This window comes from Rhea americana, unplaced genomic scaffold, assembly GCF_003343005.1.
Source record: "Rhea americana isolate MKP2758 unplaced genomic scaffold, rheAme1 scaffold_131, whole genome shotgun sequence".
NCBI classification, from domain to species: domain Eukaryota; kingdom Metazoa; phylum Chordata; class Aves; order Rheiformes; family Rheidae; genus Rhea; species Rhea americana.
The window spans coordinates 934,379-951,821 of NW_028185384.1; the positions used below are offsets into that span (position 1 = coordinate 934,379).

General features: G+C 38.7%; 1 protein-coding gene across 1 annotated transcript in view; it reads left to right on the forward strand.

Moving 5' to 3' along the window:
* The window catches only part of FANCM (FA complementation group M), a gene marked incomplete at its 5' end in the record, with an annotated part of 79,095 nt that overhangs the window by 43,845 nt on the left and 17,807 nt on the right, over positions 1–17,443 (forward strand). The window contains 2 exons of the mRNA XM_085297874.1: positions 3,889–4,046; positions 4,767–4,919. Coding sequence (XP_085154000.1) covers positions 3,889–4,046; positions 4,767–4,919 — 311 coding nt within the window. The remainder of the gene's footprint in view (positions 1–3,888; positions 4,047–4,766; positions 4,920–17,443) is intronic.

The window sequence follows — 17,443 nt, forward strand, 5'->3', positions numbered from 1 at the left end:
AAAGACTCCAGTAGCTTTGTATATCAATATCTATGTAGTTAGACTATAAGGGTTAGTGTTCTTAAAGGCTTCTAAGCTTAATTTTTTTATTATCAGAATATACATCTGATSTTTTTCTGAATGTTATCCAATAAAAGCAAAAGGCTGAACACAGGAAGAGAAAGCAAGCTAGGAAATCATGCAGGAATAAAAAGCAGTTTTTCCTTTGCCTGCTCCTGTTATCTCCTGTTCTGCGGGGCAGAAACGTAAAGCACAGAGGGATTAATACTGGTTATGAGTCCATGCATGTCATCTACAGCCCAAACCCCCTTTGTGAGTATGCCTGGGCTGCAGACACAGCTGTGGCACAGCTAGGATGATGCTCCTGATGGTAACGTTTTCCCACTCTGCCACTGGAGTCCCAGATAAAGCTTGCTCATCTCGGTTTTGCACACAACCCAGATGGCAGCTGGTAAGGAAAACCAGGGGAGGTATAAACAGACACACAACCTGCAATAAAATGAACAGAGCAAAACATGGAATTAAAAACAATCATTTCAGAATGTTTAGAAAAGTCTGCCATAGGAATGAGAGGCAGTAAGTGCATACAGCAGATAATACGCTGAACACATTTCCTGCTGAGGGCATAGCACCTTGCAGGGTGTAATTACCAGGTTCCTTTTGGGTGAAATAGGTTAGCAGCTGCCACAGTTGAAGTACGTAGTGTATGTGGTGATCTCTCAGTTGCTGCGGATGACCATGATTGACTTCTGTCTCGCAAGTGTTACATGAGTGCAAACTCTTGAAACTCTTTTCATCTTGAGCACAAGCTTTATATATATGGATTTATCAAAGTCATCTTCATTACTATATGAAGCAAGTGGCAATCTGCTTCTGACATTGGTGATATTCAACATAAATCTTGAAGAGAAAGGTTTTTATTTTTTTCTTTCTCTTGTTCTTATTTTAGTGCTTCCTGTCACATTGGAAAAATGAGAGCCAGCAGTAATGAATAYGTTGTATATGTTCTTTCTTTCTCTCTCTTGCTTGCTAAAGCTGAGGAACATATTAGGGAGTGTACTAAAGCACAGACGAAAGAGAGTGGTTTTGCATTTAAAGTATTTGACTAGGACATATTGGAGGCAAAAATCTCTGAACAGGTATCTTTGGAGAAAGCTCATGAGTTTTTGGTCTTTTTTAAGGTTATAAAACAAGAACAAACATTTATCCCACAAGGTAATTGAAAAGGTGAAGATGCTGAAAGATCTGGATTGTTATCTCCAAGGTTATAATCCTTCTAAGTCTCTGCAGATCTCCCTGTTCTGAGAGAGATATGAAGCCACAATAAGCATGACACACAATAGCTAGTGTCCATTAAAACATGCTTTTCTCACACTCTGTTACTGGTATCTTAAGTGTCATTTTGAGCTATCAATTTTTTTTTTCTTTTTGCTTTGCATTTGTCCAGGTGAACTCTCATTTTGTGAGTTGTCTTCCTCCTGATTCTTCTCAGTCACTCTTCTCCCCTCTTCCCAGACTGTATCAACCTTTGAGTCATCTCTAGCTATGTGTTTTTTAATATCTTCATATGATTTTCTTAATTACATTTTTTTTTACCCTAACCACACAGTCATCTTCCTCTGCTGTCCTTTTCTAAAGTATGCCAATGCTGCCTTTAGTCCTCTGTAGTGTTTTGATGCTTTTTCACTAGCTTTTCAATATAGTTGGGGCAAGGCCTTCAGGTAGCTGAAAAAATTTCAGCATTCATCTCCTGTTCAAATTAAACGTACACAGTAATTCACTTTGACTTCTCAAGCAGCTGGCAAAAAACTCTATGGGAAGACTGCAGAAGGCTGCTGTTTTGAATGTTTAAATAAGTCAAGCACTTACTGTTCTTGACATGTGCTTCAGTTGTTTATGGGCAGATTTCTTGTGCGGATAGCCCTGGTTTGGTAGAGGGGTACGCTGCTTGGTACGCTGTGCTAAGAGTGTAACCCTTGGCACGAGCCTCCTGTCAGCTTTATCTTGTTCTGGTTTTCCTCAAGAATGAGCTTTCTTCATCTGATGAAGACAACATTCAGCCTTTGGCTTTTGAAAACTCAATCATCTGCTGCTTTGTGTGTGCTAATTAAAAAACAATTTTTCCTTTGCCTCCTTTGGGTTGCTGCTTCCCATTGTTTTCAGGATGAGCACTGCATAAAACTTTCCTAATGCTTTTTCTTTTGTTTGCATGTGCTTTTCTTTTTTTTAACTTAAACTCATTTCAACTGCACCTGTTTTGAATTACTTATTTCAGCCAGTGACATGGCTTTGCAAAATGCATCTTTCTTGTGTAGTCCAGCCTGCGGCAAAGGAGCTGCTTGTGCTGCTCAGGGAAGCACGAGCCTCATTCTTCATCTCGTCGAAAGCAACCCCTGCCGCGATATTGCGCCTGTGGCTTTCCCTGTCGTTCTCCCACTCCCCCTTTCCGTCTCGCAGATTCCCTTCCCGCGCTTTGAGGAAAGGAAGYGTTCTTACTCCGTTTCGTCGGCTCGAATTGCGTGGGGAAACCCGCCGAGCCTTGCAGCAGTTGAACGGCGATGGGTGTGCGCGAGTGTGTCGGGGCTGGCCGCGTACCCAGCCCAGCACCGGGGCTGCCTGGGCCAGAAGACCATGAGATAGGCTTTTCTGATAAATGCTCTTTGCTTTCTGGTCTTTCAGGTCTCTTTTTTCCTTCTCTACTACATTTCTGTGCCAGTTATGAAGAGCGTAACATCTCCTAGAAATGTTATAGTAGCAATATTGATCATCTTCTCTCTCTCTCTTTTTTTTTTTCTATAACCATAGCCTTAAAAGGCTTCAATGTTCGTTAGATTTTTCCAGCTGCGAAAGACATTTTCTCAACGAGACTTGAACCTAGTTCTCAAAACTTTCAGGATCTGTTTTTGAGTCCCTAATAAACATTGGCAGGCTGTACTATGGAGGCATACTCTCCAGCAATTATAATTTGAGTGGATTAAGAGATAGAGGCTGATTCCTCTTAAGTGGCATTAATTCAGAATAGGGTGTTGGCTACAGATTCATCCCAAACCCTTTCTCAGTGGTTGCCAAATTAACTTAATTGTTTTTCTCCAAGCTTCATACATCTAGGCTCAAAGCAGTCATGTTCCAGCTGCTCTTTTATGCAGATTCTTTGGGTGTTCCTTGCTATATTTGCGTTGATGCCTATTTTGAGGGATCTGACATTTTTCTTGCATGGAACTGGTAAAGGCGATAGTGGGTGTACTGAAGCTTGCTGTCAGACTGCCARAATGACTCCATTTCCTCTTTGTCACCAGAGGTTACCGTCCTCAAGCCAAGCAACATAAGGGCCTTATCTTCAGTAAGCTGTCAACTGAGCACTTACAGTGTACTCACAGAAAATTCAATTCTAAAATTGAAAAGAGAGTGATTGAGGGAATGACTAAGAAAATATTTTTGGCATAGCTAATTAACGACACTTTTTTATATTTAAAGAGTTTACTTAAAAAAAAACCACTTTTTTCTTTTTTATATTTGCAGTGTTTCTGCAAAGCTTTTCAGAAACACATGTACAAATTTAAGCCCTGTATTTTCCTTGTGTACTGATTGCTGTAGTGTTTGCAGGATATATCCATGTTCGACACATGCATATGTATCTATGTATATGTTTGTTTATATGAAGTCTTCTCTCCAAATAATGTTTTGATGGGTAGCTTTATCCATAAATATAGTACATAGAATTGTGTCTCGGTATTTTGTTTCTAGCAGCAGATTGTCTATATCTGGTTTTGGCTGCGGCAGAAAGAAGTATGTTTTCTTTTGACTGGTATTGTACAAAGTTCTTATTGTTTATTCTTTTTCTTAAAGCAGAATTTATTTTTCTAAAATGATTTCTTTTTTCCCCACTAGGCACAAAGGAAATGCACTGTCATGAAAACTGGTCTCTGTCATCTGAGGAATTTGAAATATGGGACAAACTTTACAGGCTTAAAGAAAGTGATGGAGTAAAGGAACTGATACTACCTCAAATCCAGTTTGAAACTTTAGAAAACCTGGAGGAAATACCAGTGAGTTTAATCTAAATGTAATGTTACCTTTGACAGGAGACCTAGGGGAAACACTGTGTAACAAAATTAGCTATGAATTTTAAGGGATGCTTATCTTAAAAATGCAATTTTGAGAATTGGTTTTTGAGGTTAAAAATTTAGGAATTAGATGTCTTAAATATGTCCCTGACATTAGTTCTGTAAATTAGAAATGGATAAACAAAATACTACATCTTTTTTTTTTTTTTCTTTTTTCCCTATTGAAAAGACTAATCTAGTATTCAAAAAGTTCTGGTTTTGCTTCTAACAATTTCATACAGGATGTTGTGTACTTATGATGATATTTTATCCATAGTTTTTCATTCCCTTGTTTATATAATTATAATGGTATTACTAAAAGAAAAACTTAAGTTCTGCAAGCTCTGTTGTGATTCAGAGAAAAAAAATGAGTTTATATGCATCATTTCACTGTTTAAAACAACGTCTTTGATGAAAAAACATGATCACACAAAACTTATAATAGTTTCATTTTAGACCAGCCTTAAAACCTTGGGATAATGTTTAGAAACTTTCTTGCATTCAGAGTATTTATTGTTTATTGTTTCTGATAAATAAGTAAACATTGGTTTTGCTGAACAATTTCTTGATTAAAATTTCTTTACTAATTTTAATTTCAAACTGCAGAAGCCTAAACAATTTCTTGATTAAAATCTCCTTACTAATTTTAATTTCAAACTGCAGAAGCCTAAAGAGGAGGGAACTCATGAACTTTCCTTGTCTGAGTGGAGAATCTGGCAGAATCGTCCTTTTCCTACCTTTATGGTTGACCACTCAGATCGCTGTCACCATTTTATTAGTGTTATGGAAATGATAGAGATGATGAGGCACGAAAAGGTAAGAAGTTTGGCTGTCTGTAAGCATGTATGTGTATTTGATGCACACATGGGATATTTAAAAAACAATGAGTGCTCTACTTCTGTCTGATCAACTGAAACAAAAGGTGGGGAAATGTTTTCATGGGGCTAAATCAAATATTATGAAAGGAACAATGTTCATTTAATTTTATTTACAAAATGTCTCCAATTTGTATTCTGGAATAATAAGTCTTTCCTACAGAAATTGCTTAAAAACAATGTTTTCTTAAAAAGAAAAAAACCACACATGAATCATTCTTGTTTTAATGGATTCAAGTACCAATTGTTTACAAAAAGATGTAAGATATAAGAACTAGTCACACTCTTAGTAAAGTCACTAAGAGTGATAGTAGCATTATTCCAGAGTGTGATAGGAATCAAAAATAATTTTGTACCATGTATATGCGTTAAATACATCCCATAAAAATGATGAATGTATGTTGCATGTAATGTGCTTGTGTTTTGAGGATTTGGGTTTTTTTAACATGAGCTTTAATTAAAAACCTAATTGCTCCTAAAAGTTAAGGGATCAGATCAGTATAGTCAAACAAACCTGGATAAAAACCATTTGGGAGATGAGAATTTTGTTCGCTAACAGTTATAGATAGCATCTATACATTTATAATGAAAGACGTATATGKGAAAATGCATGCAAAAGTAGATCAGTCAACAGTACCTGAGGACTTTAATTGTTCACCGCACCATTTTTTTCCTCCAGTTTAGCTCTTGTGTATTCCACATACATTGTTTTTCGTGTGTTGTAGTTTTCTAGGTCATGGGAATCTGTTGCTAAGCTGCCAGTTTCCTGAATAACTAGAGTAATCAAGGAAGAGAATAGAGACATTGTAGTTGTACTCTTTCCTAGCAAAGGGTATTAATGGAAAATTGTAAATAGACTTTTAGAGCTAAGATAAGCTTCTTCCTCACAGAACAATGGCATTTTCAACTTCTTTGAGGTCTGTGTCCCCAAGCTGAGATCAGGAATATGTTGCCAGAGAGAGAGGCTGTTGGGGGAGCTTTGGTGCAGAGAACGAAGAAGCCAGGAGGCAAAGAAATAGTTTAAAAATTTTAGAATTACTCTTCTAATTGAGAGCTTCCCTCCCTACAACCCAATTAGACACTCTCAGTATCTGTGACTTAAGTTCCTTCTGTGAAAGGGTGTTAATACAAGCGATCCATTCAGGTTTTTAGGTAACTTCAAAGTTGTCATAGATGCTAAACCACTATGTGGCACCCTTAAAGTAATTTTGATAGCAAATTTGTTAATTACTAAGCAAGTCTTAAGTCTTTTCCTAAAACTGTGCAAAAATAGATGCCAGAATTTGATTTATAGACCGTAGTCATCACTTTAAACATTGCTGAGTTCTGTACTGACCAGGAAATGCAGGCAGGTTGTACAGTGCTGCGTTCTGTCAATGTAAGGATCTGCTCAGTAAACACAAGCTCCTTTCTCCGAGTATTTCAGAATAGCCTCATGTCCATCACATTGCAGTATTCCAAAGTCTTTTCACCTTCTTGGAAAAATGTTGGAAGAAATATATCAGGAAGAGATATGTCTATTAATTGACAACAAATGGTGAACAGTTGACTTCTACTTTTTTTTTTTTTATAATCTAACAGTAAAATGCCGCCTAATTGTAGTATAGTGTAGTTGATGTTCTCACGTCAACTGTTTATCTCTTCAGCTGCTTCCCTGCTCAGTGTTTCAGTCATTATCTGAATTGATTTTCAGCAAGCTTTCTCTCATCTGCCTTAACTTGTCATAGGTGGAGATGCTAAACTTTCTTGTCCGTTCCAGGAGAAATATATGATTGGATGTCATTGGCATTCTGCAAACACCTTCTAATGACTACACTGCATATGAGAGGTTACAACATGACACATCACTCCACCCTGTTGAACCCTTCTAGGGAAAAACAAAGCACTTAGCATAACTCTGACCACATCTGGCGAGGCAGAAGCTGAAAGGAAAACAGGCACCCAGTTTTCAAATGGCAGTGGTCTCTCTTACAGTTAGACCGAATTGTCAAGGTTCGAGGACATCAAACTTTCCCATAATTTTTCACAAAAAGGAAAGAAACAATATGTCTTAATTCAATTTATCTGCACTGAACAGTGATTTCTTGAATGAAAATTTTGTTAATATTGTCTTAATAATTTTCTTAAGTTAGCCTTGACTTCTTACAAAGACATTAACAGTCCTTTCAAGACATGATCTTAGTATGTTACCACTAACATTCATCAAAGATAAAGGAGGTGAAACCAGAGTCCAAGTTTGGGGTGAAATTCTCTAGAATCCATGACTTRCACTTAGCACCGGCGCATTCCTTGCTGCCTATCACACTACCAGTGAAGGTAAAGCCTTTTTTCTCCCAAGCAAAGTTCCTTGCTACCAGAGAAAGTGAGAATCTCCCTGTGGAATGGTGTGTGGTTTTTATGGTGACATGGCTTTGGAACAGTCACTGAACTGAGGCAGTCTGTACTCATCGTCAGGGAGATTACATCAGAACAAACTTGCTGCCTTACAGTTTGCGAATACTCCGGTGAAGAAAATAATCTGTATTGCTAGTACAAGAGCATGTGTGGGTTTTCCCTTTTCTTTTGCTCCTCCCTCTCCTTCTTCTCCCTATTATTACTAATCTTCTTCTAAGTGTTCCTAATTCACTCTACCTACAGCTTCACTTCCAGTGAATCTGAAAATGCACAGAGAAATGTGGCCATAATTGTATAGTAAATTGTATTTCCAGATCAAAGAACCTTTTAGCATGAAATATTATTTGAAACATCTCTGTTCTAAACCATTTCTGTTGGTGAGTGCCACTAACACTTACCAACATTATCACTGCAGTGAATGAAGGCCATGACTATTATGACTGAACAATTTAATTTGGACTTGTGGAGGTCTCTGGTCCAATCTTTTTATCAATGTATGGCCAGTGTAGATCAGGTTGCTCAGGGCCTTGCCAAGTCAAGTTTTGAGCATCTCCAAGGATGACAATTCTACAGCTTCTCTGGGCCCATGGTCCAGCATTTGACTACCCTCTTGGTGAAAAAAATTTCCTTCTAATATTTAATTAGAATTTCCCTTGTTGCATGTTGTGCCCGTTAACTCTGGCCCCTCCAGTGTTTGCCCTCAAGAGTTCTGGCTCTGTCTTCCCTGTACCCTCACATTAAGTAGTTGAAGATGGCAATAAGATCCTTCTTTTGTAAGGGCTGAACAAAGAGTTGCATCAACCTTCCCTTGTGCATCCTTATGCTCCAGCCCCATGATAGTCTTGGTGGCCTCTACTGGACTTGCTACAATCTGGCAAAATATTTCATGTACTGGGAGGCCTAAAAATGGATTAAGCACTTCAAAGGTGGTCTCACAGATGCTGAATAGAGGGGAATAGTCACTTCCCTTGGCCTGCTGGCTACTCTGCTGCTAATGAGGCCTGGGTGTGATCAGCCGCCTTTACCACAAGGGCACACTGCTGTCTCATTTTTCTGTCCTGATGTTTCTCCCAGGCTGTTGATGTCCCTCTGGACAGCAGCCTTGCCTTCAAGTGTCTCAACTGCTTTCCCTCATCCGATATCATCTGCAAACTTGCAGAGGGTATACTCTGTCCCGTTGTCCAGGTCGGTAAGAAAGACCTTAATCAGCAGAAACCGCTGAGAAACACTGCTAGCAACCAGCCACTGGCTAGCCTTCATACTGCTATTCAAAACACTTCAAGCCTGGTAGATCAGCCAATTTTCTACCCCTCTTTTAGTCCAGTTATTCAAACCATATCTCACCAGTCTAGCTATAGGATTGTGTCAAAAGCCTTGCTAAAGTCCAGGTAAACAACATCTAGTGCTCTTCTCTCAGCCATAAAACCAGTTACATCTTCATAAAAGGCACTCTTGAATTATTTATTCCGTGTGTTTTATACACTTGTTGGGATATTTTCTTCAGAACGGGAATATTTTCGTAATAGTTTGATTTGAAATTTATATTTCTAGTTTCACGCTTTCATAATTCCCTTATGCGATATTACTTTACATCATTCCCAGCAATATTTCATATGAAAGCATTCAAATTAGGGTCTTTCGAAAAACTAGAATCTTTCAAAAATTAAGCAATTTTTGCCAAAAACTGATTATGCCAGGTTGCCCATGTCCAGACCTACAGGGGAGACTTGGATGGGATACTTTGAGAGTAAAAGAAAGGAATCTAGAGATTTGTCAGCAGTGTTTTAAACTGCTGTAGACTAATTAAATCAAGTTTGTTTAGATGGGCACGCCTTGGTTATATTCCTGATTCCGATACTGTGTATGCATGAGTAACTGTGCTGGGAGAAACTGCACTGATTGGAAGAAATGCCTCAGTTCGCAAATCCAGCRCTGCTGGACCCAGTGCATTTCTCTTGCAATATGTTTTCGTGAACACTTCAGTTTAGCATAAGATTGGGAAAATCACATAGTTTAAAACCACGCTTTTCTGCCAAATTTGATTTCTGTCGTGTTCAGCGTCCTCTCTCGTTTCGCGAGACGACGCAAACGTGGGCGCTCACTGGAGCCGTGGGCAGTTCAGGGACAAGACTGCCGCTCTTGGRCGCGGTGCCGCCTCGGTGAGCTTAAGGTGCTTGTTCTGCGCGCTCACGTTTGCTCAGCGTACGGCACGTACAGCCCGCGGATCGGGACGTGGTTAATACCCCCCAGTGTTTTCCAGACTGCTTGGACACAGGGGTTCTTTGTGAAGACTCCTTCTGTAGGAGGTTCAAAGTTTCAGAAGTGTTGCCTTATCTTAGTGTTTAGATGCGTTTTGAAATTGTGGGAAACACTATTATTAAAACAGTAAGATGGGATAAAGGGATGCTACAGCAGCTTCTGGGAAATTCACCTTTAGCAGAGGTCGAGCCTGAAAAAATCTACCTAAAAAGTCTGTATCCTATGAAAATGAGCATGTGGGAACAATTGTTTTAGCAGTGATTTACAGGTTTTTCCAAGCCCTTTTTGTACTGGGTTTCCAAGTTCCTACTATAAACGTACTAAAGCCAAATATACCACTGCTGTTCTTTCGGACGTTAATTTATATAGTGGAGGGATTTAAGACAAATAAAAGTCAGAACTATTTCATTAAATAAACAAGATATTGAGCTTCAAACTACGGTTCTGTTTTTTTCTCTCCCTATTCAGGGATAAAATATAAAAAGAAAGGCGAATCATTATTTTACTTTGAATTATCAAGTGATCTGGAAATTTGTTTAACTAATAATTGTTTCTTGGGAAGAGTCTCATTCAGAGATTAGTAAATAATTTAATACAGGCTAGCCCAGAGGGTATTTTGTGTGTTCTTATATGGGCATTTCCTGTTATGGAGGAGAGCTCAGGAATTCCCTGAGGTGTTATTTTCTTTTCCTTGTGTTCATTCAATTAATAACTTTTCAAGAAACCTCATTTACAGTTTTTTTTTTTCTTTTTTTGCATATTAGATTTAAAAAATCAATTAAGACTTGCGTATTTTTGAAAGGAATAAGTGAAAATCTTTGGAATAATTGTTATTTTTATATTGCATTTATATGGTTTTAGTAATTAGGAGAGACTAAATTGGCACATTCATGAAGAGGGGAAAAAATATGAAAGGAAGGAAAAGAGAGACCTTAAATATGAACCCTGGAACAGGCACATCCACTGCAGAAAAGCCTTTAAYGCCTGTGTGGCTTTATTACTACAGCAACGAGAACAGGGCATATGGGATTGGATTTTCAACTAACTGCTGGCAGGGATTTTTGTGTAACATGGTAACAAATCAAGTTGTCCTTATGCAAAATAATTCAGTGGCTTTTTAAGCATTTTGAAAATTAAACTGTACTGTTTGGAAACAAGGTCAGGGCAAACAAATTATTTTTACTGAAATTAAGAAGGATCGTCTCTCCTTTTTACTCTAGTAACCTCTGATCCCCGCACACCTTGGGAGACCGAGTTGAGAATGTGGATCCAAAACAGCTGCCACTAAAACAAAATTTGTCATCAGTCTTTCACTGAAGAAATTCGTAAGGTGAAGTGCCCGACAAAGGGAAAACGCTCTCCGAGTACCCTCAAACGCTAATGAAGCCAGAGATGCTCTCCATGGTTTCAAAGTTTTAACCTGGACGTATTTTGGGGGGAAAGAGTGTGACTTTTTTTTTTGAACACAAAGTTAAAAGCGATTCAAATAAGGCTAGTGGAAAGGGTGTSTTTGCAGCCCCTCTTTGGCAATAGCATGTCTTTGGTTAGACAGCCTGATACTGAACGTGGCAAGACTTCTGCCTGGCCGGTAGCGAAGAATTTAAGACAGCGAATGACGCTTGGTTGCGGTGTTAATGAGAGAGGGGCGAACGCGTCTGCGAGGCTGCTGGCCCGATCTGCGGGCGGCCCTAGTCGGTCTGGGCGCCGAGCCGGCTCGGTCGGCAGAGGACGGGTAACGGAAGCGAATGCTGCGTCGTGGGCTTCTCAGAGAGGGTGCTGCGCTGAGGCGGCCCAGCTGGATCTTTACTCCAGCAGAAAGCACGGGACGGGACGGGACGGGACGGGACGGGACGGGACGGGACGCGCTTCCCGCCCTCGGGGCGGAAGGCTGCTGGTTTTACTCTTCTGCGGTAAGGCGGAGGGAGGGAGAACCTGCAAGACCAGAAATCTCAGGCCTCCAATTAAAATAGTTTCCCCGTGCCGTATCGATTTTTTTGATGTTGTTGCCAAATGATCCAAGTCTGAACTCTAATTAAGACTCTGTTTAGATTGTTCAGACCCTTAGTTGCAGGTGTTTGGGTTTTTTTTTTCCCGATAATTCCGTGGAGTTTCGTGCTCACCCTGGGAGAGAAGGAGAGCGAGCGATTTGGCGCAGGAGCTTGGGGTGTCAGGTGGAAGGGGCCGGGGCTCGAGCGGACGGCGGGGCGCTGGGGCGGCCCTGCCTGCGTCTGCAGAGACGCGGTGCGCCCGCGCGGCGCTGCCAAAAGCCCCCCGGAGCCCTTGTGCCTCAGCTTCAGGCATACCGGCTAGACATACTTATTTCCACTTAAGTAATCTCGGTTTTCTGGAAAAAAAAAACGCCTTAATATTACATTTTATGGAAAACAAATAGAAATATCAAGTAGATATTCTAGGGTGGCCAATTTAAATCTACAGACGTGAGAAACTTCGCGTGCGTTCTGTTAGGTTACCCGAACCACCGTGGCACGCGGCTTCGTGCCTCTCCTGGATTTCCATTACGAGGGTGTCCGTTCCTGATCTCCCTCCCCACAGTCCGTGGAGCGGTAGGGCATAATATTAGGAATAGCGTTTTAACATTATTTTTCAATGTGCTACAATAACTTACTGGTGATGAAGCCTAGAGCAATATAATGGCATTTGTTTAGAACGCTGAAACTCTRTTGTAATTGGGAAACTACTTTTAGATAGAATAGTTCGGGTATTTTCTTGGATATGCTACTGTTGCTACTTGCATTTTTAAAATTGATACAGAAATGCTGTGAGGCTTAGGAGATGATTATGGCCACTGGGTTTCAAGAATGCTTTTTCTATCTCTGTTTTGATGGAAATTATATATTGGTATCYAAATCATTGCTCTATATCCCCTTTTAAATTTTCAACTCAGGGTCAGGGGGAGGATCTTTCTGTTTATTTCTGCAGTACTGCACAGGGATATTCCAGGCAAAAGAAATCAAATAACAACTTTAACATACCTGTAGTGTTGAGTAACAGAACAATCTGTGCTTCCAGTTGGACATTTATAATACTAACTAGCTGTCACAAGCCCAAAAAGTTTTGTAAAATAAGTTTTTACTAAACCAAGGGAGGGAGCACACTGTAATTTCTTTATTTTTACACATACTCTCTTTTGCTCAGATGCAAGACAGTGGGTTATAGCAACTGTTGTCCGACAATTGCRGATATTTTTTCCTTTTTTTGTTTAAATCTTATTACTAGGCAGTAATAAATAGTGAAGGTTTTATGTTAGGTGGTTTCAAAGGAGGAGTATTTTATTCTGTACAGCCCAGCTTCTCCAACAGGTACGCCAAATTGCTGAAAGGCAGAAGTGTCTCTCCGCAGGAACGAAAGGTGCTGGAGAAGAGCAGCACGCAGTTTGATTTCTGTATCCCCCAGCAGCCTGCCGTTACAGCTGCATTTGTGTTTGAAGTATAATTTAGATTCCTCATTGACTGTGCATTAAAACGTCTGATACATTCGAAGCAATAATTCTAGCCTAAAAATTGTTTGTAGCCCTACAAAAAGAAGTGTTTGTGGGGAGGAGGGGAGAGTGTTTTGCAGAGTACGTGAAAGGGAAAGTATCGAGGGCCGTGTGTGAGGGGCAAGCTCAGGGTTTGCCTTGAGTATTAAGGGATCAACGGATCACCTAAGAGGATAAATTTGTAAGTCTTTGTCATTCAGATAGACAGGAATATACTGATTTGATATCTGGTGTAATTGTACAAATTTCTCYGTGAAAACCACCAGCCTTAGTGTGGTAATTATTATTATTAATACGCATGTTGAAATGTAAGTTAACAGGAAAATACCCACTTAACTATGTTAGCAGCATTTACTCCACAGGGTTTAATGTTCAGTGTTAAAATGAAAAATACAAACACTTTCTTTCCTAGATCTAACCAAAAAAAACATTCTGAAAATAGATTTTTCTGTTTTGGGTCAGACCAGAGTTGAATGCCAGTCGTTCTGCTATTTTTACTTTAGTTTAAATCAAGCTTTAAATTAGGAAAGTTCAAATTGTTAAAATAGATGTAATATCTATTTACCGACTTATCTTCGTTTTCAGATAGCAAAACCACCAAGATTTTAACAGGCGCATCTGAATCTAGTTAAAAAATGTATATCCAAAACAGCTTATGAGGATGGAGAGGGTGGTGTTAATTTTAATTCTGACATTTGATGCCTTAAATTTAAATGCTAGAGAGTGAAATTGAAATAAGCAAAACTTTATATTTTTATATATATAATATGTGCATGTTTATGTGTGTGTGTGTATATATATATATATGTAGATAGATAGATAGATGAAGTTTTTAATATCTTTAGGTTTACTTTTTCTATTTTCTGTATTAAGAAATCTATTGCTTTTTAAATCGAGCCAGTAATTCTAAGCAAGGTCATCGATTTAGGACAATAATATGAGATAGAGGGCTGTTTTCCACTCCTGCATGACCTATTTACTGAATAGCTGATACACACTGGAACCTACTGGCTTATGGAAGAGCTGATCAGATAATTTAATATTCTGCAAGTTGCACACATTCAAGCTAAAATGTGATAATTACAACTCCATCCTCGCATGCCAACAACAGTAACTAGATGTTCTGGGAGAAAGTATTTTGTATAGGAGAGAATATTTTGTATGACTACGTTGAATAAAGCAAATTAGAACAGTTATATAACCCCATGTAAGCCTGAAATTAGGTTACTAACATTTGCCCTAGATGCTAAATTTGTCTTCTGGGCTGTTGTCTTCACGCACAGCAGTTCTACTAGACCTTTTTTTTGCTTTTATTTTTTTCCTCTCCCTATAAGTCCGGTGCTAATATACATTGACAACCTTTGTAATTTTAGAAAATGAATGTTCATATATGCAAATATAGCTAGATATGACTAATACTTATTTTTAGATATGACTTGTTGATTTTTTTGCTTGTTTGTTGAAATGATTGTGCTGAACCTAAGTTAGGCTTCCAATAAAAGACATAAATCTTGTAAATACAAATTTAAGGATAAAAGAATTTTATGCACTTTAGGTACATAACTAAGAATAGCCAATCAAGAATTGATGAGGAGGGATCTCAGCCCTGAAGACACATACTAGGAGCTTATRTCAAAATGGTGCTGACCTCATAAATTGTTCACTAGATTAAGCACTGTGCATTGTTACGGTTTTTAATCAAAACAGAAAGGGCTGGTGACTGGTGTGCTCACTTATACTGGTAAACGCTGCATGAAGCAGACTTGATAGTCTGCAGGATTCTCCTGGATCAGCTTCTGCTTGAACAGTTAGTGAGCTACTTTTGGCCATATTTTACTTCTTTATTTGCTGAATTGAAGACCCTTCTATAAATTTCTCTTCCTGTGCATGTACTTAGTACACTTAAAATTAAGTAACGCCTCACCTTGCCCTGTCAARCTATGTAGATTGAACTCCTTGAATCTCTTGCAATAAGATATATTTGTAGGAATTTATATAGCTTTTGACTGTCTAGAAACCCACCTAAGGTTTTTGGCAATCTTTCTCGAAAGTAGATGGTAGTAGGGGAACCTACTAGATGCTGTACCTATGCCAGTTACATAGGTTCTGGTATCCTTGCTTTAACTTGCTATTTTCTTGTTAATAATAAAATGCAATGATTGCATTTGCTTTTTTGGTTATGGTAATATGCTATAACGTTATGCTGGGATGTATGGTTTCTCTCTTCAAAGTACTAAAAGTAAGGCAAATTTTCTTTGTTCTTAGCATRAAAAGACACATATGGGGACATGTATCATGCTTCCTCATAACACTCTCCCACCYTCTCTTCTGTCTCAAGAAATTCCTGAGGTGGATATGATTTTGAAGGGAGTATTTGGTAACTCTTACTGAATTTCTCTTTTGTGGAGGTGGATAATTGTCCTTTAAATCCAGCTCTTATACTGAAAGAGGTTGTGAACAGCCAAATCCTACCTGCTATTCCTAGGCCATGTGTGATTTTTGTAAACCACTGTTCAGTCCACAAGTAGTCATTTCTTTTGTGGGCTCAAGGATCCCATTTACTTGATTGTTTCTTCTACAGAAAGACATTCCATTCTTTGCTTATTTTTGCTGCTTTGCTCAGAAGTTTGAGATAAGGAAGCTAGATCTACAGATACTATTTAAGCTATAGGAAAACCATGGGCATGTGTAGTGGCTTCATGACCTCACTGCAACATCTCCTCATTCCTGTTTTCTATCTTGTACCCAGTTACTTATCCATGCAAGAAATTTTCCTGTTTTGGCACCTCTACTTAAGTTCCTGTAATGATTTTGGCAGAATTAATATTTGGCCATATTAAAACATAGATTGTTTTCTTTTTTCTAATTTACCCCCAAGTCCAGACATCATTTCAGTTATCCTTCAGCTACTTACCTCCCTTACATTTTTGTTTTTCCAGGTCTGATCGATGCTGAGTTTGTTTTATTTTGGGTCACTGATGTAAATGTGGAACAATGTAGGGCCAAGAATTGCCTGTGCTGGGCCTATTAGAAATATATTGGATGAGAAGACCAGTAGTTTGCRAGTTAGTGGTTTGGCAGCTAGTCAATCTTTAATCCACTTAATATATGTTGGTTTTTATAATAATTGGTCACTGTAATCAAAACATTGTGTAATAGTCAGTCATGTTACTTAGAGAAATCTAAGCATATTATTATCAGCACTACTACCTTGTCAGCAAAGCATGTAATCTYCTCAGATGATATTTATGAAGTTAATTTGTCCAGGTCTTATTGATTGCTGTTTGTTATTACTCTTATTTTATAGGAAGAGTTCCATATCTTTATTCTTTGTTTTGACTGAGCTTGAAAGAAGATAATCGTATGGAACCTACAAATATCAAAATCATCTTTTAATCCTTTTTTAATAATTGCTTTCTTCACTATTTTGACATTAAGACTTTGTGTAAATCAGCATTTATAGTCTAGGGAACTCCTTGTCATGCCCTTGGTTAAAAATCTTAACTGCAGTTCCTTTGGATGTGTTCGTTTATAAGCACCAGATAACCTAAGCATGAGCAATAGGTAAGCAGTAGCTGCGTAACAACATCTTTAGTGACAAATGGAGTAGAAGGTGTTCACTGAATCTCTGGCAATTTAACTTCCTCTTCCTGCTCTACTATTCTACCATGCAGATGTTATAGAAAGTGCACATTTTGTCACTGAGACACAGATGTCATTGCTGTAAATAGGATTTGAAACCAGCTGTGCCCCTGGCCTGAGACAGCAGGTCCACAGATTTTCTTCTTTATTCTGCATGTGATCCTTTGTGTGCTTTCTATTTGTGAAGTTAGTATTAAAATCTATATATTGATTTTTATTGTTGTTTTATTTTATAAAACGTGTGAGACTGAGCAAATTGTGTTGATATTGGCTAGTCTGCTCTGTCTACTGAAGCCTCTCAAAGAGGACCTAAAGCTATGGAAGGATGTGATCAGTCTTCAAATACGTGGAAGATAGCTTGGAATCTCAGCCATGGGGTGTTTGCAGGAATAAATTTAGACAAAATTGACATGAGTAATTTTATATGTAGTCCTCTGCCTTGTGGAACGGGATAGACTGACTTTGCAGACTTTCTCCCAGATCTTGTTTCCTATGGTTGACTTTTCTGGCTCCTGTAAGAAGTCTGGCAGGATAAGGCAGTTTAACACCACTCCAAGTGTATCATCTKTGGAAGCTCTGTGGACTGTTTAATTTCTTCACAGTCTCTTTCAGAAAAGATCCCCCACCAGTTGCTAGGATCACAGGTTTATTGGTAGACCGGTCGCCGTCAC